Genomic DNA, 23,894 nt, shown 5'->3' with positions numbered 1-23,894 from the left:
AACTGGGAATTTTACAGTCGGATGCTTTTGGCATGAACATGTTCTAGAACCAGAGACTATCAGGGTTGGAAGGGACCTCAGGAGATATCTAGTCCAACCCCCTGCTCAAAGCAGGACCGATCCTCGGTTATTTCTTTTTTTTTCACCCCAACTCCCTAAATGGCCCACTCAAGGATTGAACTGACAACCATGGGTTTAGCTGGCCAATGCTCAAACCACTGAGCCATCCCTCGCCGCTTGAATAAAACATTGTTAATAAGAAGTTATAATCACATGGCACTGGTTGACCTAGGCAGAGATCAGGGCCCATTGTGCCAGGTGCTGCCCAGACACACAGTCCCTGCCCTTAGGGGTTTAGAACAAAACTAGCCCAGGACACCATTATTATCCCAATTTTCAAAGTGAGGAAACTGAGGCCAGACAGATGCAGCAACCGGCCCAACTTCACTGAGAGCATTTTCTGTGGAGCAGAGATGAGAACCCAGGAAACTTGAGTACCAGGCCAGCACTTTAAACACAAGCCCGTCCCTCCACTCTTGCCAGCTGCTGCCCCTGAGATGGAAAATCCTGTCCATCTGTGAAACGAGTTGGCGAGGGCTCAGGCAGGGTAGAAGAGAGATGCTCTATGGCTGAGAGATGAGCGGTTCTCTTTCCCACTGGGGCAGTGGGGTTTGGGAAGGGGCAGGCTTTGGGACCTGGCTGCAGAGGACTCTGGGATACCTCCCCCCAATGCAGTGCTCCAGCATCTCGAAGGCCTAGTTTACTCCGCCCTGAGTCCGGGCTGGAGCAGGGATTTGCACCCAGGTTTCCCACAGCCCTGGGCCAACCCTTTGCCCCCTTCCCCCCTCACTGTGACACCCCCTCACACACACACACAGGACGGGCCGGAGACGCCCAGCCTGGTCCCATGGCGTGAGGGGGCTATTTCAGCCGGACCTCGGAATATTCCGTGGCGGGGTCCTCCGGAGGCTCCCTGCCTTTGCGCTGCAGCTTGGAGAAGTCGATGGAGGCGTAGTGCAGCTCTTCTGGCTCCCCGGGGCCTAGCGGGCCCTGAGCCACTGCAGACCCGTCCTGGTCACCTTTGGTCTGGCGGGCGGCTGGAGTCTTGTGATCCTGGGTGAGAAGCAAGGCAGAGACACCAGACAGAGACTTACATTCACCCTGGTGAGCTGATTGCAAGGGTTGCCCCAGGCCTCGTTTCCCCCACCCTCCATGCAAAGAATTTCCTGCATCAGGCGTTGTGATGAAGCGGGACTGTTCTTAATGTTTCCTCTGAGCAGTATGGGGGTGCCTCAGTTTCCCCTAGGCAGTTCTTAAGTATCTAGGTGGTGGGAGAAGGGTGTATGATCCTTGCAGAGCCCTAGAGGCAGGTGTGTGCAGGGGTCTGGATACAGAGAATGGCTGACACCCTATTTCCTGGCAACTGATGGCCTGGCCCTTCCCCCCGCAAAGTGAGAGCTAAAGGATTGGAGAACAAAGGAATCAGGTGCCCTCCTGGCTCAGGAAAGGGACAAAGCCCAGAGGAGGGGGGGCTGGAGAGAGTTTCAGTTTGGGGCTGGCTGGGGACATGGAGTGAAGTGCAGAAGGGGTTGTCTGTCTTGATGCCCCCCAAAATGGACCCAGCTAAGGGGTCCTGTTCTCTGCAGTTACAAGCTCTGTGTTAGACCATGTTCCTGTCATCTAATAAACCTTCTGTTTTACTGGCTGGCTGAGAGTCACGTCTGACTGCGGAGTTGGGGGCAGGACCCTCTGGCGTCCCCAGGACCCAGCCTGGACGGACTCGCTGTGGGAAGCGCACGGAGGGGCAGAGGATGCTGGATGCTCTGAGGAAGTTGTGTGAGCTGTTTGCCCTGCAGACAGGTTGCGTCTGCTCACAGAAAGGAGACTTCCCCAGAGTCCTCCTGGCTTCATAGGGAGCAGGTCTAGAGCATCACCCAGGGACTCCGTGACAACTGGTGGCAATGGTGGGATGTACTGTACTTCGTGGATGGTGCTTCCTGCGGTAAGTGACTGGGGAGCAGTAAAACGAAGGGGAATTGACGAGGACCAGGCGTGCTGAAGGCTCAGAGAGGAGCGGTTTCGGGGGGCGGTTAACCCCTGGGAGTATGTGACCAGCGAGAAGCACTGTGCAGTAATGGGGTCCCGCTGGGGACTGCCCTGGGAGAGAGAAGGACTTTTGCAGTAACAGGGGTCCCCTGGGGATTGCAGCGAGTGGTCCCAGGGGTGGAGGAGTCTGCAGGTGGACCCTGGCAAAGAGGTGATGACCTCGAGAAGGGCCGGGGCACTAGGGGTTCTCCCTGGAAAACGTGGGGAGCTGAGAGCACACAGGCCTGTGAGTCCACAGGAACTTGGGAAGAGCGGAGTGAGGGCCTGTCACCATCTCCTTAAGAGGGACATTGTAATCCTGTGCAAAAAGAGAGGGTTGCGCATTGGAAAGTTCCCCAAAGCACAGTTAATCGTGCAGCTGGAGGAGGATGATCGCTCTAAGGAGCAGATTCCTGACCCAGATGGGGCTATAGCAGGATCTGGGAGCAGCTGGAGTGGTAGCCAGGCATCCCCAAGACTCCTGTCCCCGACCAGACGAAGGTCTTCACGATCGGGTTCCCCATCGGGAGATCGGAGACGGACGGGATTGGAGCTGAGTCTGAGAGAGCAAGAGGATTGTGAGAGATGGCGAGAGCCTGAGAAAGAGCTGTAGAAGCAGCAGCAGCATGAACTGGCGATGGTGGAGTGGAGAGGCAGAGGGGACCTCCCAGGGGTGAGTGGGGAGAGACCCCGGGATGCCAGTTCCGCAGAGAACCTCGAGACTAAATTTTTGCCCCTGGTTAAGGACGGGGGGATGTGGATGCCACCTCACTACCTTTGAGCAGGCTGGTGATTTAAACCAAGGGGACCCTGCGGAAAAGCCCCAGTGTCTAGCTCCCTTGCTGGGTCCCAAGGCCATAGACTCCGTCAGCCAGATGGGTGGGGAGGTGGACAGGCTCCCACTCCTGACCCCAACCGATATGTCTGTGTGGAGTTTCCTGGGCTCAGACCCCTCGGACCCCCAGTGGGAGCGGAAGGTGATGGTCAATGGGGAGACATTCCTGGGGTGGAGAGATCCTGGGACAGAGAGAACTGTTGTCAGGCCCCTGTTGGTGCAGCCTCAGATGGTGAGGGGCTGTGTGAGCTGGGTGAGGGTCCCTGGGATGAAGCCCCTCGCCCTGCCTATGGCCCGGATCCCTGTGCAGACCCAGAAGGGGTGGAACTGGCTGGTCGTTGGGGTTCTCCAGGATATCAGCTGTGAGGTCCTGTTGGAGGGTGACTGTGTCTCTTTGGGACAGGATCCAGGCCCTGCTCCTGTAACGGCCAAGGGTTTGAATTTCAATCCAGGGAACCAATCGGCGGAGAGGGAAATGGTCAGTGAAAATGCAGATGACCTGGCTGGCAGCAGGGAGGAGCTGCTCAGCTTGGGCTACTTGCCTGTAACCAGCCCCCTGGGGCTGGGTGGGACAGAGAGATGCTCCCTGCCCCCATGCACACCAGAGAGGGGGCTCAGGCTGGCTCTGATGCAGTGAGGAAAGCAGGGAGCTCACTGCCTACCCCACTGGGACAGCAAGGGCAGCGCTGAGCACAGTGGGAGCTAAGACCCCAGCTGGGGGGGCGGGGGAGGAGACACAGGCAGGGCAGGGGATCTGTTGGGAGTGGCAAGGAGCTTGGTAAGGAAAGTCTGGATGAGCCTAGGCAGCCTTGTGAGCTGATGGCTTTGTCTAGACAGCAGCTGGGGAAGGCCAGGAGAGCGGAAGATGAGAGTCCCTGCACCTTACCTGTTAGCTGGGTGGAGAATTGGGACAGGGAAGGAAACGTGCCTGTGTCTGTCAGGGGTATTGACTCGCCTATGGAGGGAGCTACCCTGGTCTCCAAGCAGTTGTCTGTGAACAGCCCTGTGTGCTGGGACCAGGGGAATGATCCCAAGCTGGGTGTCTGGAAAGGAGAAAGTGTCTCCGGCTCTTCTTTGTCTGTGGAGCAGACAGAAGGGGCCTTTCAGCCTGGGATGGTTGAGAATAGTGCAGTTGTCTCAGAGTTGGTTCTGGATTCAGCTAAAGCCCAGGAAGGGAATGGCCCTAAGTTTGTGTCTGCTCGGGAGAATGGCCCTGTAACTAGGTCACATCCAGTTAGTGTCTATGTAAAATCCCAGAGACCAGACAACTCTGGTGCTTGTATTTTGCCTGTTGCTAGTGTGTGGTTGGGAAAGGGTGAAGCAACTCTGTCTAATCAGGGTGAGAATCTAGCCAGGGCACAAGGAGAGCAGAAAGGTGATTTGATTGTGTTACCTACTGAGGGTGTGGAAACCTGTAGCAAGAAGGAAAAGATTCCTGAACTTGTGTGTGGCAAAGGGAAGGAGAAGGCTTCCAACCTTTTCTCTAGGAAGTCTGTGAGTTTGCCTGAAAGAGGATTGTGTAGGAATCCGCCTGATGGGCCAGAGGTGATTCTGGATGTAAGTGAGACCCAGGAAGAGTCTGTTGTTGCTCAGGAAAGTGTTTCTCTAGAGCAAGCCCCAGGTGAAGAGGGAAAGGGCAGAATTTCTGTGAAGGGTGAATTGTTGCATAGAAAAGCCCCTAGGGAAAGGAATCCTCCTGGAGTCTTTGCAAGCAGTTTACTGCCACTGAAGGGTGTGAAAGTGATTTAATCAAGACAGTTTCAGTTCCTAACAGCCAGAAATTTTCTGTTGTGAATGAAGCTACTGACTTTCCTTTTGAAAGATCCAGTGTGGATGGCTTTGAGAAGGTCTCAGATGGAGTGAAAGCTGTTAAGAAAATTAAACAGTCCTATCACCAAGTGGCTGTGTTTGGCCAGCTTGTTGGGGAGACAAGGTTGGTGAGAAAGGGATGTCTCCATGCTAGTTCTGTAAGTGAACAGTATCTGGCCCGGGTCAAGATGGGGGCTCTTAGCCAAGAGAGCCCGAATTGCAGGCCTCCAGACTGGAGCGCTGGGAGAAGACCCCAGACCAATTTGACCCCCAGGGGTTTTGGGGTGGCAAAAGGGCACGGGCCGCATAAACCTTCCCACATGCGGCATGCGAGTGCTATCAACCATTCCCAACCTAAGGGAGGGCGTGAAACTGAAAGGGCCTGGTGTAATTCCCACCAAGGAAGGGGAGAGATGCTGGGGCATCCATGGGAACGTTGCTGGCTTCGAAATTCCCCAGATCACCGGCTAAAGTGACCCCGCTCAGTTTGGTCTCGAAGGGGGAGAGATGTGACGAAGTGGGACTGTTCTTAATGTTTCCTCTGAATAGTGTGGGGGTGCCTCATGGGGATGCCGTGATAGGCCTGCATGAACCAGAGGCGGGGGATTAGGTGTTTTTCACACTTGCTGCATGCATGAGCCGATCCCATGCCAGCACTAGCTCGGTTAATGCATCCACTGCCTCACCTGCACAGGCCATGCATTAGCAAGATGCATGGTGGGGGGGGGGTTGCATTTCACGCACTGCAGATGCAGGTTTTCATCCCATGCATCTTGTTGCAACACAGGTTGAACGAATGTATTCACTGGATTTTATGCAATGGGCATGCATGAACTGCTCCTATGCAGCTTGGAGCAGCACGGGGTAAGTTAATGCATTGAGTGCATTAGCTAGACGCATGGGGTTCTGTGCATTTTACACATGCATGCATGCACTGATCTCCTGCATCTTGGGGCAGTACCGATTAAGTTAATGCATTCTCTGCATTGCCTGCCCTGGCCATGCATTTGATCCCATGCATCTTGTGGTTGCAAAGCCCATGCTGATGCATTCATTGCATTTTCTGAAAGGTGCAACAGACACGGAGAACCCTACATGCACTGTCCGATCAGAAACACCGATCAGAAACCATTGCAGGCAGCTGCAGAAATGCATTTCCTGCCTTGTGCTGGAACCAGGAGATGCCCCAGAGGTTGGCAGCATTCCAGCCCCAATCTAGTCCTATGCATGTTCTGAATGCATGTGAATGAATTTGTTGCATGTCCTCCCCTCTGGGCGAGACCGGAGGGGTGAGGTGCATTTACTGCATGCAGGAGCCGACCCCATGCTGTTCTGGGGGCCCAGGCTAGTAGCAGAGGTGCATATCTTTCACTGAGCATGCATGGGGGGGTTGGGTGCCCTGACTTATAGTCCTGCATTAATTAAGGCAGTGGGAAAGCCGGGGGGGAGGGAGGAGCAGAAATGGAGGGGGAAAGAGACAGGGTGGGGTGGGAAGGGCAGGTGGGCTTGGTCCCCTGCTCCTCCCAGGTACATACCATGGGGATGATCGTGATGTTACTGTAGATCAGGCTGGAGTCGTCGGCCGTGTTCTCCGCCAGGCTCCCGTTAGCCGGCTTCCGGCCCCGCAGCCTGGGGGGAGATGGATCAGGATGGACTCATGAGACCCGGGACAGCGGAGGGGGGGCGGCAGAATAGCCCGTGGGGAGGGAGGGAGGTGGCACACCAGTATGAGAGTCTAGAGGGCAGGGGACTGGGATAGGCCAGGGAGAGAGGTTGGCGGGGGTGGGCGCGATCTCACTGGATGAGGGATTAAGGGGCTGGAATACCCCAGGGGAGATGGCAGGGGATCTCAGCGGGATCTCGGGGCGGGGGTAGCTGGGGGTCAGGGCAGGAGGCGTCAGACTCACTTGATCACACAGAGCGCGAGAAGGAAGAAGCCGACGGCGACCCCCAGCCCACAGGCCACCCCGATGCCCAGCAGCTTGCCAGGCCCCTCCGTACCTGCAAAAACACACAGCACGGGGCACGGCTGGGAGAGAACCCAGGAGTCCTGGCTCCCAACTCCCCTGCCTCCAACTCCCAGACTCCACCCTTCTTCCAGGGCTGGGGAAAGAACCCAGGAGTCCGGTGTCTCACCTCTCTGCGGGGGGCTGAGTTCAAAGTGCAGGGCGGCGTAGGTCCCGTGGGGGTTGGAGCCGAGGCAGAAGATCCGGGGCCCCCTGTCCCTGCTCCCCGTCCAGCTCAGGGTGCTGACAACCTCGTCCCCCTGGGCCCACGAGCTGACCTGCAGGGCTCCCCGCGAGCTGTTCCCAGCCAGGGGCTCCCCGTCCACCTGCCACTGGAGCCAGGGCGGGGGCTGGGAACGCAGGGAGCAGCTGCAGTTGATGCCGGGCTCCTGGCGCTGGCAGGACGAGTTCAGCCCGGTCCCTGGCCGGGGGCTGTCTGGGGAAAGCAGGAGACACATCAACAAATTAATAGTCAGAGAGAGAAACCCAGTGGCAGGGAGTCCTGTGGGTTAACCCTACTAATACCCAGGGGCAGGGAGTCCCATAGATTAACCTGCTAATATCCAGAGGCAGGGAGTCCCACGGGTTCTTCTGCACTGGGACGTCTCTTCAGCCGGCCTGTGGGTGCTGAGCTGGCCCCATCCTCAGCGAGCTGCGCTTCACACCAACCCACCTGCTTCTCCACCTTCAGCCTCAGCGCACATGGCCCTCGTAGACAGCCCAGGAGTCGGTTCAAGCCTTAGCTGCCCCCCTTGGGGCTGCCCTTGAAGCAGCTAATTAACTATGGCATGGGGGGTGGGGAGGCAGTTTGCTCTGTCTCCGTTTAAAGGGGCCAGGGACCTGTGACACCTGCTAGAACTCAATGGCGAGGAGTCCCACGGATTAACACTGCTATTCTCCAGTGTCAGCGTGCCAGGGCATAACCCCACTCACACTCGACAAGCAGCTGGAACGTCCCCTGGGCAAAGCTCTCCTTGTTGCGGGCCCAGCACCCATACAGCTCCCCATCCTCGGCCGTCACGTTGGGCAGTTCCAGCCCCAGCTGATTCTCCCCCGTGGGGTGGGCGCCCTCGATGGCTCGGTCCCCCCTCACCCAGCCCAGCGTAGCAGGGGGGTTGCTGGCAACGGAGCAGAGGATCTGCAGGGAGTCGCCCTCCCGGGCTGTGAGTTGTGAGCCGTTCGCCACTGCGGTGCCGGGATCTGGGAACAGGAATAACACAGAGTCACTCGCACCCTGAGCCAGCCAGGCCCTGCCCGGGGGCCGGATCGGGCCAGCACCCCCTACAGGGGAAAGACCCCATGCCCTGCCCCCTAGCGATACCTTGGAATAGCTGGGGGTCGCTCCTGTTGGCTCTGGAGATGGTGATTTGCAGAGTCCTCTCTAGAGCTGAAATACCCACGGCAACATATTAGATTGGAGAGTGCCCCATGGATCTCCCGCCCTCCCTACAGCCCAGCAACCCCCATGGATCCTCCGCCCCCTGCAGCACATCCCCCAATGTTGCCCACATGCCCCACCCCCCAGCACCCCGCATTGAGGCCCCTCTGTCTAACCCAGCACCCCCAAATGCCTTACACTGCACGTGCACACGCAGGGCCCGGCTGGCCGACCCAAAGGGATTCTTCGCCCAGCACCGATACTCCCCAGCGTCCCCTCTGCTGAGATTCGGCAGCTCCAGGCGCCCGGCCCCTCCCTGGCCGGGGCTCAGGGACTCGTTCCCCTTGGCCCAGCTCAGGGTGGCCTCGGTTCTGCCCCCAGACTCACAGCCCAGGGTCAGGGAGTCGCCCTCGTGGGTCTCCAGAGACATGACGTCGCCCTCAGCTCCCCAGGCATCTGGCACTGGAAGAGACGAGCAGGCGGCTTTGGTCCCCCCCAGAGATTCCCCACTAAGGAGCCAAGACGCAGTCACCACTGGGGTGGGGCGGGTGGGCTGCTTATCCAGGGACCCCTCGCCCGGTGCTGAGACCTTGCCCCTTTGGGGTGGGCGCACAGTCTCGGTGCCTTGCCATGGCAGCAGGTCTCCATCGCAGCAATCGGTCCCTAACCCATCTCCTCACCGCTGTCCGGTGCCCCCCTTAGCACCACCCCAGGCTCTAGAGAGAGAGAACCAAGCCTGCTCCCCCTGCCACTCCCCGCCCCCCCCCACAGCCCTGCAGTTCCTTGGGCTCTGCCCTCCAGGCACGGAGCAGCCTGGCCTGGCTGAGCTGGCACCGGGCCCTGAGCGTGGGCAGAGCGTGACCGGGAGGCGCTCGCAGACCCCCGGGGCTCGCAGCGCGGCCTCTCACCGGGGCGTCCGTTCCTGGTCAGGGTCCCGGTGATGCTGGGGGGCCCGGGCAGGTCTATAACACAAACCAGAGAGGGGGGATCAGGGAGGTTGTGATGAAGCGGGTGTGTTCTTAATGTTTCCTCTGAATATTGTGGGGGTGCCTCAGTTTCCCCTCTGCAGTTCTTAAGTATCTAGGGGGTGGGATAAGGGTGTATGATCATTGCAGAGCCCTAGAGGGCAGATATGTGCAGGGGTCTGGACACAGAGAATGGCCGACACCCTGTTTCCTGGCAGCTGATGGCCTGGGCCTTCCCCCCTGCAAGGTGAGAGCTAAAGGTTTGGAGAACAAAGGAATCAGGTGCCCTCCTGGCCCAGGAAAGGGACAAAGCCCAGAGGAGGGGGGGGCTGGAGAGGGTTTCAGTTTGGGGCTGGTTGGGGACATGGAGTGAAATGCAGACGGGGTTGTCTGGCTCACTGCCCCCAAAATGGACCCAGCTGAGGGGTCCTGTTCTCTGAACCTACAAGCTCTGTGTTAGACCATGTTCCTGTCGTCTAATAAACCTTCTGTTTTACTGGCTGGCTGAGAGTCACGTCTGACTGCAGAGTTGGGGGGCAGGACCCTCTGGCTTCCCTAGGGACCCTGCCTGGGTGGACTGGCTGTGGTAAGCACATGGAGGGGCAGAGGATGCTGGATGCTCCGAGGTCAGACCCAGGAAGGGGGAAGCCGGGTGAGCTGGGTGTCCTGCAGACAGGCTGCTCCCAGAGAGGAGACTTCCCCAGTGTCCTGCCTGGCTTCGTAGGGAGCAGGTCCAGAGCATCGCCCGGGGACTCCGTGACAACTGGTGGTAGCGGTGGGATGTACTGCACCCAGTGGTTGGCACTTCCTGCAGTAAGTGACTGGGGAGCAGTAAAATGAAGGGGGATTGCTGAGGACCAGATGTGCTGAAGGCTCAGAGAGGAGCGGTTTCGGGGGGCAGTTAACCCTGGGAGTGTGTGACCAGCGAGAAGCACTGTGCAGTAATGGGGTCCCCCTGGGGACTGCCCTGGGAGAGAGAAGGACTTTTGCAGTAACATGGTTCCCCTGGGGATTGCAGCGAGAGGTCCCGGGGTGGAGGAGTCTGCAGGTGGACCCTGGCAAAGAGGTGGTGACCTCGAGAAGGGCCGGGGCACTAGGGGTTCTCCCTGGAAAACGTGGGGAGCTAAAAGCACACAGGCCTGTGAGTCCACAACAATTTGGGAAGAGCGGAGTGAGGGCCTGTCACCATCTCCTTAAGAGGGACATTGTAATCCTGTGCAAAAAGAGAGGGTTGCGCATTAGAAAGTTCACCAAAGCACAGTTAATCGTGCAGCTGGAGGAGGATGATCGCTCTAAGGAGCAGATTCCTGACCGCAATGGGGCTATAGCAGGATCTGGGAGCAGCTGGAGTAGTAGCCAGGCAACCCCAAGACTCCTGTCCCCGACCAGACGCGGGTCTTCATGATCGGGTTCCCCATCGGGGAATTGGAGATGGACAGGATTGGAGCTGAGTCCGAGAGAGCAAGAGGACTGTGAGAGACAGCGAGAACCCGAGAAAGAGCTGTAGAAGCAGCAGCAGCATGAACTGGCGGTGGTGGAGCAGAGAGGCAGAGGGGACCTCCCAGGGGTGAGTGGGGAGAGACCCCGGGGTGCCAGTTCTGCAGAGAACCTCGAGACTAAATTTTTGCCCCTGGTTAAGGAGGGAGGGATGTGGATGCCACCTCACTGCCTTTGAGCAGGCTGGCGATTTAAACCAGGGGGACCCTGCGGAAAAGCCCCGGTGTCTAGCTCCCTTGCTGGGTCCCAGGGCCATAGACTCCGTCAGCCAGATGGGTGGGGAGGTGGACAGGCTCCCACTCCTGACCCCAGCCGATATGTCTGTGTGGAGTTTCCTGGGCTCAGGCCCCTCGGACCCCCAATGATGGTCAATGGGGAGACATTTCTGGGGTGGCGAGATCCTGGGACAGAGAGAACTGTTGTCAGGCCCCTGTTGGTGAAGCCTCAGATGCTGAGGGGCTGGGTGAGCTGGGTGAGGGTCCCAGGGATAAAGCCCCTCGCCCTGCCTATGGCCCAGATCCCTGTGAAGACCCAGGAGGGGTGGGGCTGGCTGGTCGTTGGGGTTCTCCAGGATACCAGCTGCGAGACCCTGTTGTGGGGTGACTGTGTCTCTTTGGGACAGGATCCAGGCCCTGCTCCTGTAACGGCTAAGGGTTTGAATTTGTATCCAGGGAACCAATCGGTGGAGAGGAAAATGGTCAGTGAAAATGCAGATGACCTGGCTGGAAGTGGGGAGGAGCTGCTCAGCTTGGGCTACTTGCCTGTAACCAGATCCCTGGGGCTGGATGGGACAGAGAGATGCTCCCTGCCCCCATGCACACTGGAGAGGGGGCTCAGGCTGGCTCTGATGCAGTGAGGAAAGCAGCGAGCTCCCTGTCTCCCCACTGGGACAGCAAGGGCAGCGCTGAGCAAGGGGGGAGCTGAGACCCCAGCTGAGTGGGGGGAGAGACACAGGCAGGGCAGGGGATCTGAGGGGAGTGGGAAGGTGCTTGGTAAGGAAAGTCTGGATGAGCCTAGGCAGCCTTGTGAGCTGATGGCTTTGTCTAGTCAGCAGGGTGGCAAGGCCAGGACAGTGGAAGATGAGAGTCCCTGCACCTTACCTGTTAGCTGGGTGGAGAATTGGGACAGGGAAGGAAACGTGCCTGTGTCTGTCAGGGGTATTGACTTGCCTGTGGAGGGAGCTACCCTGGTCTCCAAGCAGTTGTCTGTGAACAGTCCTGTGTGCTGGGACCAGGGGAATGATCCCAAGCTGGGTGTCTGGAAAGGAGAAAGTGTCTCCGGCTCCACTTTGTCTGTGGAGCAGACAGAAGGGGCCTTTCAGCCTGGGATGGTTGAGAATAGTGCAGTTGTCTCAGAGTTGGTTCTGGATTCAGCTAAAGCCCAGGAAGGGAATGGCCCTAAGTTTGTGTCTGCTCGGGAGAATGGCCCTGTAACTAGGTCACATCCAGTTAGTGTCTAAGTAAAATCCCAGAGACCAGACAATTCTGGTGCTTGTATTTTGCCTGTTGCTAGTGTGTGGTTGGAAAAGGCTGTAGGATCTCAGTCTAATCAGGGTGAGAATCTAGCCAGGGCACAAGGAGAGCAGAAAGGTGATTTGATTGTGTTACCTACTGAGGGTGTGGAAACCTGTAGCAAGAAGGAAAAGATTCCTGAACTTGTGTGTGGCAAAGGGAAGGAGAAGGCTTCCAACCTTTTCTCTAGGAAGTCTGTGAGTTTGCCTGAAAGGGGATTGTGTAGGAATCCGCCTGATGGGCCAGAGGTGATTCTGGATGTAAGTGAGACCCAGGAAGAGTCTGTTGTTGCTCAGGAAAGTGTTTCTCTAGAGCAAGCCCCAGGTGAAGAGGGAAAGGGCAGAATTTCTGTGAAGGGTGAATTGTTGCATAGAAAAGCCCCTAGGGAAAGGAATCCTCCTGGAGTCTTTGCAAGCAGTTTACTGCCACTGAAGGGTGTGAAAGTGATTTAATCAAAAAGTTTCAGTTCCTAAAGGCCAGAAATTTTCTGTTGTGAATGAAGCCACTGACTTTCTTGTTGAAGGATCCAGTGTAGATAGCTTTGAGAAGGTCTCAGATGGAGTGAAAGCTGTTAAGAAAATTAAACAGTCCTGTAACCAAATGGCTGTGTTTGGCCAGCTTGTTGGGGAGACAAGGTTGTTGAGAGAGGGATGTCTCCATGCTAGTTCTGTAAGTGAACAGTATGTGGCCCAGGTCAAGATTGGGGCTCTTATCCAAGAGAGCCCGAATTGCAGCCCTCCAGACTGGAGCGCTGGGAGAAGACCCAATCCCAGCTTGACCCCCGGGGGTTTTGGGGTGGCAAAAGGGCACGGGCCACATAAACCTTCCCACATGCGGCATGTAAGTGCTATCGACCACCCCCGACCCAAGGGAGGGCGTGAAACTGGAAGGGCCTGGTGTAACTCCCACCAAGGAAGAGGAGAGATGCTGGGGCATCCATGGGAACGTTGCTGGCTTCGAAATTCCCCAGGTCACCGGCTAAAGTGACCCCGCTCTGTTTGGTTTTGAAGTGGGGAGAGATGTGACGAAGCGGGACTGTTCTTAATGTTTCCTCTGAATAGTGTGGGGGTGCCTCAGTTTCCCCTCTGCAGTTCTTAAGTATCTTGGTGGTGGGAGAAGAGTGTATGATCATTGCAGAGCCCTAGAGGGCTTGTGTGTGCAGGGGTCTGGACACCGACAATGGCCGACACCCTGTTTCCTGGCAACTGATGGCCTGGGCCCTTCCCCCCTGCAAGGTGAGAGCTAAAGAGTTGGAGAACAAAGGAATCTGGTGACCTCCTGGCCCAGGAAAGGGACAAAGCCCAGAGGAGGGGGGGCTGGGGAGAGTTTCAGTTTGGGGCTGGCTGAGGACGAGGAGTGAAGTGCAGATGGGGTTGTCTGGCTCACTGCCCCCCTCCAAAATGGACCCATCTGAGGGGTCCTGTTCTCTGCACCTACAAGCTCTGTGTTAGACCATGTTCCTGTCATCTAATAAACCTTCTGTTTTACTGGCTGGCTGAGAGTCACGTCTGACTGCGGAGTTGGGGGGCAGGACCCTCTGGCTTCCCCAGGACCCTGCCTGGGCGGACTCGCTGTGGGGAGCACACGGAGGGGCAGAGGATGCTGGATGCTCCGAGGTCAGACCCAGGAAGGGGGGAGCCGGGTGAGCTGGGTGTCCTACAGACAGGCTGCTCCCAGAGAGGAGACTTCCCCAGAGTCCTGCCTGGCTTTGTAGGGAGCAGGTCCAGAGCATCGCCAGGGGATGCCGTGAGAGGGGTGGAGCCCAGCACAGGAGCATTTTGGGGGCAGGGCAGGTCAGGGGTACAGAGGATCCCAGAAGAGAAGGGCCTGCGACCTGGGGTGTGGTTGGGAGCGGGGAGCCATCGCCAAGCAGGGCAGGAAGGGGTGAAGATCCCAAGAGAGAAGGGGCTGCATGGTGTGGGGGGAAGGGGTCTGGAGTAGAATCGGCTGAGGGTGCATGGTGGGGGGTGGGGATCCCAGCACAGATCTGAGTTGGGGGAGGGGCTGGAGGGCAGGACTGGGGAGCCCAGGGGGGTGGGGATCCCAGCAGGGGGTCTGGGGTTGGCATGGAGGGGCTGGGGGGGTCACTCACAGACGACGTGGAGCTGGACGGTTCTGTTGGTGGAAGGTCCCCATGGTGGGTGGTAGGTGACTCTGCAGACGAGCTCTTTGCCGTGGTCCCCCGGGGCGGGTGTGAAGCGCAGCATGGAGCTGCGGGCCCAGGTGCCGTTCGCCAGCTGGACTGAGACGTCCTGGGCTGTGTCGCTGAACGGCCCCGTCCAGGTGACTCGGGGAGGGGGCCTGGAGCAGCGCCCGGGGGCCGTGCAGGTCACAGTCACCGGCTCCCCGGCCAGCAGAGTCCCTGGCAGCCCCAGCGCCGGTGAGATCTGGATCTCTGGCTCCTCTGTCAGCCCTGAGACACGGGGAGAGGGGAGAGAATCACTCGGGGACATGGGGCCTTTCCTCTCTGGGGGCGCCGGCCCTGATCCAGCCCCAGGCCAGGGACTGGCTCGGGGGGCTGATAAGCGGTGACTGCAGCCCTTCTTACCTGGAACAGATATCTCGAGCGTAGGGTGAGCATGATACTTATTGGAGCGGTAACTGTATTTAAAGTTTCCTTTCTCGACTCTAAGGAAATATCTCCCGGCATCCATCCCTTGGGCGTCGCTGATTTGCAGGGAGCAGTCGCCGCGTGCCAGATCCCCCGCCAGCCGGAACCGGCCCTGGGTCTCATGAGACACCCTGCGGTCAGTGCTGGCCACTGGCAGATCCTGGCCCACAGTTTTATGCTCCTTGTACCAGTGTCCGTAGAGCCGGTTCTGGGGATTGCTGGTGTCGAACCAGTTTGGGTACGTGAAGGTGCAGGGGACGAGAACGCAGAGACCCTCCTGCACTGACACCGACTGCGGCACCACCAGGGAATAAGCAGACTCCAGGGACAGGGACCCTGCAGGGGAGGGAGAGGGATCGAAGTGGGACCCATAGAGAGCAGAGACCAACCCTGAGCTTCCCCGACACCTCTGCCAGTGCCCCTCACTCTGGACCTGCAGCGCCCTGCGAGCCCAGCCCTGGGTCCTTGACCAAACCTCACTCCATTTAGTTTCCATCCCTCTCTACGTCGAGCCCCCTGCCCGCTCCCTGTCGCTCAGAGCCCCCTAGCACCACACGAGGGCATTGGGCTCCCCTCCCCCTCCGGCCAGTCTCCCTTCCAAGTTCTGGGACAGACCTGGCCCGGTTTAGTGCAGGTTCTGCCCTTCTCCCTGCACTGGGGCTGCAGGTCCTTCTTACTTACCCCTCCAGAGCAGGGTGAGGATCAGGACCCTCAGCATGGCCATAGGGAGGGCAGGACCCCCTGCACTCCGAGGGGGGGCTCTGAGCTGGGAGCTCCTGTTCTCCGGCATCCTGCTGTGGAAGCAGGGCTCTGCCCATGGCTGGGGCATCGGGCTGGGACAGACCTAGAGACAGAGGTGGGGGGGGAAGTGTGAGAGCAGAGGCTGTTTGGGGGGGACAGATCTGCCTAGGGGACCATCAGTGCTGATGGACTCTGCAGGGGGCTGATCTGGGGCTGCTGGCAGTGCCGTGACCCCCCCAAATCCCCAAATCACCAGACGGTCCCGAGAGATCGTGGGCTGAAAAAATCCTTAATTTCGTGATAAAACCTGAGATTTTTTTCGCTAAGAATCTTGAGATCGGCCAGAAAATCCCGAGCTGGTGGCAGCGCTGCTCAGTGCTACTTTGCTTCCATCTTCCCACAAACACGAACATGTGAGCGGGCGGCCAGCGAAGTTACCACGGACAGCAAAGGGGAAGGGCGTCAGATCGGGAGAAGGAAAGAACCTGTCCGAGAAGTTCCGACCAATTTGAATTCAAATCAGTGGGGCCGGACGCTGTTCAACCCTCGGTACTCAAGGAATTAGCTGATGAAATCTTGGAGCCACTGGCAATAATATTTCCAAACTCATGGATGCCAGAGATGGGAGAAGACGAAGGGGTGGCCATCTTTAAAAGGGGAAAAGGAGGAGCCAGGGAATTATAGACCAGTCAGCTTGACCTCGACACCTGGAAAGCTGCTAGAGCAATGTATAAAACCTTCAATTTGTGAGGACGAAGGGGTGATCACCAGCATGGATTTACCAAGAACGAATGCTGCCAAACCAGCTTGATTTCCTTCTTTCACAAGGTAACTGGTTGGTGATTAGGGGACAGCGGTGGACATAATATACCTGGACTTCTTCAACGCTTTTGACACAGTCCCACATGACATTCTCATTAGTAAGCTGTAGAAGACTTCTGAAGGAACTCAAATGTGAAATTGCAGACCAATTAACTGTTATTTGAGCTATCATTTAAATCAGCTTCTGTACCGCCGTCTTATGGAGTAATGTGGGCTTGGTGGAACTACCATTAAGTGGATACATAACAGGTTAAAAAACCACAAACAAGGAGTAACTGTGACGCAGCAGGGAGGGGGGAATGTTGACCTGGGAAGGAGGGGGAGCGGGAGGGGGAGGTAACATCTTTGCCCTGGGAATGTGGACAAAAGGCTGCAGGAGAGATCGTGCTGTGGGGGGGAGGGTTTGAGTTTCAGTTTGGTGCTGGGTGGTGGAACACAGGGAACCCCAGAGCTGGGGTCTAAGCTCCCTGCTCCCCCAGAAGGACTTGACTGAGGGGTCCTGGTTGTACCCCCAAGCTCTGTTTTAGACTGGGTTCCTATTGTCTAATAAACCTTCTGTTTTACTGGCTGGCTGAGAGTCATAGTGAATCCCAGGAAGAGGGGTGCAGGCCCCGGACTCCCCCACTCCGTGACAGTAATGACATGGGGTTGGAGGGAGGTCCCAGGGATCTTTTCTGGGTCCCTTGTTGTTTAACATCTTTATCAATGACCTGGATGTAGGATTAGGGAGCAGACTGATCAAATCTGCAGATGACACAAAGCTGGGGGGGAGTTGCCAACACTTTTGAGGATGGAGCTAAAATTCTGAGGGACCTTGATAAATTGGAGAACTTGGCTGTAGACGACACAATGAAATTCATCATGGACAAATGGAAGTTGTTCCCCTGCACAAATACAGGATGGGGAAGAACTGGCCTGGCAGCAGCACTGCTGAAAAGGAGCTGGGATTTGGGGTGGATCACAACCTCGACAGGAGTCAGCAATGCGATGCTGTTGCAAAAAAAAAAAATGCATTTTTAGGTTGCATTACCAGAGGCAGAGCATGCAAGTCCCGGAAGGTGCCAGTCCCGCTCTACTCAATGCTGGCTAGGCCTTAGCTGGAGGACTGGGTCCAGGTTTGGTCACCAATGTGTAGAAAGGATGCAGAGAAACTGGAAAGGATCCAGAGGCGAGGGACAAAGATGATCAAAGGGATGGAACGCAAGCTCTAGGGGCACAGCCTGAAGGAACTGGGCGCGGTTAGTTTGAAAAAGAGATTGGGGGAGGGGGACATGATCGCGGTTTTCAAATACTGGAAAGGCTGCCAGAAAGAAGCTGGAGAAAAGTTGTTTTCTCGTGCCCCAGGGGGAAGGACAAGGGGCAATGGGTTCAAACTACTGCAGAGTTGATTTTGATTAAATCTCAGGGAAAACTCCCCAGCTCTGAGAGCAGTCAAACAATGAACCAGACGCCCAAGGAGGTCGTGGAAGCTCCTTCACTGAAGGGTTTTGAGAGGAGGCTGGACAGTACCTGTCTGGGATGGGTTAGACCCAACAAATCCTGCATCTTGGCAGGGGTTGGACTAGGTGACCCCTGCAGTCCCTTCTTACGCTGTGGGTCTGTGATTCTAGGATTTGCTAATAAATCCCGAGATTTAATATGAATGTCATGACAAAACACCCTCCCCGAAATTCGCTAATAAATCCAGAGGTTTGCTTTACAATTCCTGTAATTGGCTAAAAATTGAGATTTTCTCTAAGAACCCTTAGACTGGCTTTCAAAATCCACAGATTTGTGCTTTCTCTTTGCACACCCTCTTGTCTGCGGCCTGTTCGCTCATCCCCCCACCACAGCGCTGGTGTCACCCCCGCACGGTGAATGGCTTGCTTTTGCAGGGACCCAGTGGAGCCAGATGGCCTGGATGTGCATAAAGCATCCCCGGCGGGTGGGGGGAGAGTGCAGAGAGCTGACGGCTCCCCCCTCTGCAGCCAGGGCGGGGCACTAGTGCTGCCCCCCGTGCCCCACAGCTGTCTCCCCCGCTGCTCCTCCTGCAGCTGGGACTCTCGTCCCCCACTCTTCGGAGAATGGTAGGGGCCACTCCCCCCACCCTGCCACACTCTTGTGAGAATAGTTTGGGCCACTCCCTCCCTCCCACTACTCACATGTGAAAATGGTATTGGCCACTCACCCCCTGCCCCCCTCCTCACCTGTTAATATGTTTTGGGCCTCTTACCCCTTCCTCACCTATGAGAATGGTATGAGCCACTCACTCCTCTCCCCTATGAAAATGGTGCGGACTACTGACGTCTCACCCCTCCTTTCCTTTTAAAATGGTATAAGCCACTCTCCTCCCCATTCCCTTTCTGTGCAAATGATACGGGGCAATGGCCCCTCGCACCCCCATGAAAATGGTACAGGCCACTTCCCCCTTTGCCTCCCCTACCTAAAAACTCCTCTCAGCTCCTGAAGGAGGAGCTGCCGCCCTCCTGTAGCAGCTCTGATTGGCTGCCCTTCTTCAGGAGGTGGGGCAAGTGGGCAGGGCAGCCAATCAGAGGGAGGTTCCCCTTCTGCGCAAAGCGGGAGGTCTGCAGCTTTGGGGACAGTCCCTGGTGCAGGGAGCTGGGCGGGTCTCAGCCTGGATCCCCCATGGCTCATGAACCATCCTCTGCCAGAGCAGGGTGGGATGGGCCCTGTTGCCCAGGGCTGGAGGGGCAGGGGCTGTCCCCGAGAGATCCATCCACCATCCCCTTCCCTGGGGCAGGACCCTGCTCGGACTTGAGGGGCACCGGCAGAGCTGTGGGGTCAGGGAGCCCAGGGCTGGAATAACAAGGGGCTGTGGGTCGAGATTGAGGGGCACCCCAGTCTTCACAGAGCATCCAGCTCCCTCCCTCACCCTAGTTCCACTCACCCCTAGGCTTGCAGAGGAGGGCCCAGAGCCTGGCTCTCCGACCGTGCAGCCCGGGTTCCCCAGGGTTTGCGACTCAGAGCCTGGGGAAGCAGCATGCACAGGAACATGAAAGCAGAAGTGGGTGCAGATGAGGAAGAAGGGGAGCTGCTCTCTCAGAAACCCCAGCACTAGCATCCTGCCAACTTCCCCTCCCTCTCGCTGGGGCAGCCCGCGGCTTCCCTGCAACAGGGACAGCTGCATATTGCTTGTGGGGTTGGAAATAGAACCCAGGAGTCTGGGCTCTGAGCCCCCCTACATCCCACTCTCCTCCCAGAGCCGTGGATGGAACCCAGGAGTCCTGGCTCCCAGCACCCCCTCCTCTGAGCATTAGACCCCACTCCCCTCCCAAAGCCAGGGATAGAACCCCGGAGTCCTGGTTACCTGCCTCCCATCCCAGCCCTATCCCTTTATTATGGCTTTTTCCAGTCCCACAATATTTGAATGCTAGCACCTCACACCCCTTATCATATTGAACACGCTGCAGACACTAATCACTCACTTGGAGCTGAGATGCATCCGCGTCTGGGGTGCGGCAGCTGGGAACAACGCGCTGGAACAGCAGATGCCTGGTTAGGACAGCTAGAGAGTCCTGACTCCAATGGGAAGAGCCAGGTGCGTGTGGAGACCTGCCTGGCAGGGAGCGGGTGTGAGTGTCAGGGCAAGGGATGGGGCCAGATGTGAGATTTCAAGACAGGAAGGGGAAGTCAGCATGTGAATCTGGCCCTAGAACGTCTTGCACAAGCCAGTTCCAGTGGCTGGAGATCTCAGTGCCATCAAGGGGCACTGGCTAGGGGTGGGAGGTGGCAATGGGACCTGGGGTCCTTCCCCTCTAGAGACTCTCAGGAGGGGAGACGGCAGCAGATTGGACCCCCCCCATTGAGCACAGATGTTTGTTTTCTCTCTCTTGGTTCCTCAAACACCTCCCAGGTCCCGGATCACTGAGTCTGGGGATTTGCTTGTGATGGGACCCGGGTCATCGGTTGGATCAGGAGAGGCAGCTGGATTCCATGGCCTACCACAGACTCCATCCTTTGACTTAAGAGATGAGACGCAGCTGAATCTGGCCTGGGTCCTGGGGGCTGTTTACACAAGGACTCCTTGCCCGGTGTTGAGATACACAAGGGTTTGGGGGAAACCTATAACTAAAAGAAACACAGGAACCCCTATGGGCATTGGGACCAGCCCCAACAGCTGGGCCCTTCCGAGTCTCCCACCCCAGCCAGACCTTGGCCCGCTCTGCCCCAGGCCAGTGGCACATCAGCTCTGGCCCCCTGCGTGTGGGCACCAGCGGCAGTGCTGGGAAGCTGGTCGCTGAGCGGATCTTGCACAACAGGAAGTTTCCAGTCGGTGAGTTTGCTCCACCTCCGGCTGGTCGGCCCCAGTTCGGGGCTGAGTGAGAGCCACTGGACTTAGTTTGGTGTGTTACATTCTGCCTCTGGTTAATCCCCATTTGGTTTCCGACTCTTTTTAATTAGCTGCCCAGGAGGTTTCCCTCGGTTGCTGTACAGATGCCCCACCAGCCAGGCAAGGGATCCTTATATAAACAGCCCCCACTCCCCACCCCAGAAGTGGCCACATCTCAGCGCTGGCTGAGGGTCCCTGTATAAACAGCCCCCACACCCCGCCCCAGAGGTGGCCACATCTCAGTGCTGGGCAAGGGATCCTTGTTCATTGCATTGTGCTCAGTATTTGACTCGTGTGCTTTTCCTGGGTCTTGGGAATTGCCAGGTTCAGATGCAGGAAAGAAAGAAATTCTCTGGAAAACCTCGAATACGGCAGGTCGAAATCGAAACTTGACATAGCTGATAACATGAAGATCATGGTGACTGGAGTCCATTCATTTACTGATATTGGAGGCAAAGGGTTAATTACCAGTCGGTATCTATCTATCTAAATAATTCAACTGTATGTTTTTTTCTGTGACCTGAAGATATTTCAAAACATGGGATGGGTGTATCTGTGTGTGTGTGTGTGTCAGGGGGATTGAAAAATGTGGGATATTTTTTGTGAAAAATACCTAGCCAGTGAATTTTTTCCCCAAGGATCATTAGTTTTAAATAGCCAAGATCTCTGTGAAACCTTTCTAAAAACCAAAAAATCCCGTGATTAGTTTTTAGGAAAGGGAACATTTGTGCAAAACTTTTATTTTAAAAACAATCTCTTATGAAGTGGGGGATTTCGTTAGTGTTTTCCAGGAATACTTTGTGTGCCTCAGTTTCCCTGTGTGCTGTGTGTGTAACAAGATGTGGGAGAAAGGGATTGTGGTTCCAGAGGGCCAGGTGTGACGTCACCTGGCAGCCGGGACCCCGGACAATGGCCTGGACATTATGGACGTTAGCAACCAGTGACCTGGAGGCCAAGCCCATCTTGGGAGCCAGCCGGTCTTGGCCAGTGGGAGAATAAAGGGTGGAGGAGAGAGAACCCCGGTGACCTGACCAGCCGGTTCTGGCTGGTGGGAATAAAGGACAGAAGAGAGGGGGCCCAGGTGACCTGTTCACCTGGGACCCAAATTTTGGAATATCATAGAACATCCCAAATATACTGCTGTGTTCTTTGAGCTGCATGAAACGTTCTTCAGCTGACTGGATTGCACAATCTAGCACCTGGTTAAAGAATTCAACTTTGAATTGTTGTTTGGGGTCTCTTACGGGATTATCCCATGCCTCGTAATCAAAATGTCTTCTTCGGTGACTCTTGTATTTTTGAATGGGTGGGAAAATCGCTTCCTCTGCCAACTTCTGGGCACTCTTCAGAACATTTTGAAATTTCTCTTCTGACCGGTAAGACTGTAGGTATGACTTTGCTTTGTCCAGTTGTTCCATTGCTCCAGATATATCAAGGTCAACACCTTGGAGTCTCTTACTTACAACATTTATTTCAAACAGTATGTCATGCCACAACTCTAAGCCACACAGAAATTTGAACTTATGTATGTTTCTGGTGATTCCATTTCCCTCTGCCACTGTTCTCCCACAAACAGTTCCTGTCATAGCATTATCTTCCATATTGGCAACTATGGCATCATCTATCTTCCCAATTTGGTGTCTGATAGGCTTTATCGCCTCCACACTCAGTGGTTTCAGTGTCAGAGAGGATGTTTCCAGATGTTGCTTCAAAATTTGCCATCGATGAGTTGATGCAGAAAAAATACATAGATGCTCTGAATTACATTAAAAAATTCAGCAGCCTCTCTAGAAGCTGATGCTGCATCACTGACACCATGTTCAGTGAATGAGAACTGCATGGGACAAAAAAAGCTCAAAGGTTTAACTCTCGGGTCCATGTCTGCACTCCTCTGTTCTTTCCTCTCATGTTGGCACCATTATCGTAGCCCTAACCTCTCATGTCAGCTATCGCAATTCCCGTATCTTCCAGCTTTTTAAGAAGCACATTTGTCATACTAGCTCCTGTATCAATAAATTGTAGAAAATGCTCTCTGACAGTCACCATTGCAGGGACATTTTCACTAGGTTCTGTGGTTGTTACAAAACCATTAAAGTTATTTGTTCCGTATGACTGATGCCAGGTGTGCAGTCCACAGTAACAGAGTAATATCTTGCTGACTTCAGATCTGCCACAATCTTCTGTTTGACTTTTGTTGCCAGTAACTGTATGATCTCATTTTGAATTGTTTTTCCAAGGTAGTGGTGTGTGTACGTTTCTTGGGTGGTGACTCTTCTTAGATGTTCCTGGAGAACAGCATCAAACTCAGCCATCAGCTCCACAATTTTAAGGAAGTTTCCATTGTTTGGCACATTCAGCTGATCTGAAGTGCCACGCAGGGCCAGGTTTTGGGTAGCAAGCATTCTCACCATGGCAATGAGCCTTTTCAGAACATTTTGCCAGTAAAGAGACTCTGATGCAGTCTTCTCTTGGTGCTGATCATCTCTGGTGGCCTTTACCCTTACTCTCATCTCAAGCTCTTTCCACCTATGGAATGCTTTCTGGTGATTTGCTGCCTTCTCATGGCATGCCAGATTTCTAGCCCGATTTTTCCAGTCCTTTGTTCCTGTAGAACCCAATGTGGCTGGAACATTAGACTGGAAGAGTTTGCAACAAAAACAGTATGCAGCATTCTGGGGTTTTGAGTACATAAGCCATGGCCTCTCCACTTTGTCACCATTAGGGATTTCACGCCAGTAATGTGTTGGATGGAAACTTCTATTTTCATTGTCTTTGGGGAACATGAACTTTTTCCCTTGCTGTGGCCCATGCAGTACAAGGAAGTCCCTCAGGCTACTGCTCAGGTGGGTCCACAGTCCTGGATCATCTAGACTTAAGGAACTAAACTCAGCAGCAGCTGTTTCTTGCACCTCCACCACATTCTTCTCTGATCCACACTTTTCTTCAGGACTGTGCATGGTTACATCCATTTGAGACGGAGCTATGGGTGCTGCAGTAGCTGCCAGGTCACCTGCACTCTGCCTAACTGGAAGATCAGGCCTCTCCTCACCACTCACATCCTCACTGGGGCCGGAAGGCTCACTGTGAACATTTGTGTCTCTGTATCTCAGGAGAGCTTCTTCCTGCTTAGATAGCAAAGCTTCCTTTGCTTGCTTTCTTTTTCTGAATGCTGCCCCAGAGGGACGTTTTCTTCTTTCATTCCTGACTGCTGTTCTGGGCCAGCTATAGTGGCTCTCAACACTCAGCTGAAGAGGACAAATAAGCAGGCTGGTGGCAGGGCCTGAGTGAGGGACGATATCAGCGT

At 55.7% G+C, this 23,894-nt stretch overlaps 1 protein-coding gene across 1 annotated transcript in view; it reads right to left on the bottom strand.

Annotated features, from left to right (window-relative positions):
• Positions 1-234: 234 nt before the first annotated feature.
• LOC119848102 overlaps positions 235-23,894 on the bottom strand; it is a 53,979-nt gene continuing 30,319 nt past the window's right edge. Inside the window, exons 13-25 of the mRNA XM_043502291.1 lie at positions 19,686-19,831; positions 19,148-19,227; positions 15,379-15,541; positions 14,635-15,033; positions 14,179-14,499; positions 9,022-9,075; positions 8,312-8,575; positions 8,057-8,122; positions 7,669-7,935; positions 6,866-7,171; positions 6,637-6,730; positions 6,265-6,358; positions 235-1,113 (exon numbers count right to left, since the gene is read on the bottom strand). Coding sequence (XP_043358226.1) covers positions 922-1,113; positions 6,265-6,358; positions 6,637-6,730; positions 6,866-7,171; positions 7,669-7,935; positions 8,057-8,122; positions 8,312-8,575; positions 9,022-9,075; positions 14,179-14,499; positions 14,635-15,033; positions 15,379-15,541; positions 19,148-19,227; positions 19,686-19,831 — 2,446 coding nt within the window. The 3' untranslated portion in view covers positions 235-921. The remainder of the gene's footprint in view (positions 1,114-6,264; positions 6,359-6,636; positions 6,731-6,865; positions 7,172-7,668; positions 7,936-8,056; positions 8,123-8,311; positions 8,576-9,021; positions 9,076-14,178; positions 14,500-14,634; positions 15,034-15,378; positions 15,542-19,147; positions 19,228-19,685; positions 19,832-23,894) is intronic.

This window comes from Dermochelys coriacea, chromosome 24 (assembly GCF_009764565.3).
Source record: "Dermochelys coriacea isolate rDerCor1 chromosome 24, rDerCor1.pri.v4, whole genome shotgun sequence".
Classification (NCBI taxonomy): domain Eukaryota; kingdom Metazoa; phylum Chordata; order Testudines; family Dermochelyidae; genus Dermochelys; species Dermochelys coriacea.
Note: the sequence above shows the minus strand (reverse complement) of the source record. Positions and strands in the feature narration are given on the sequence as shown.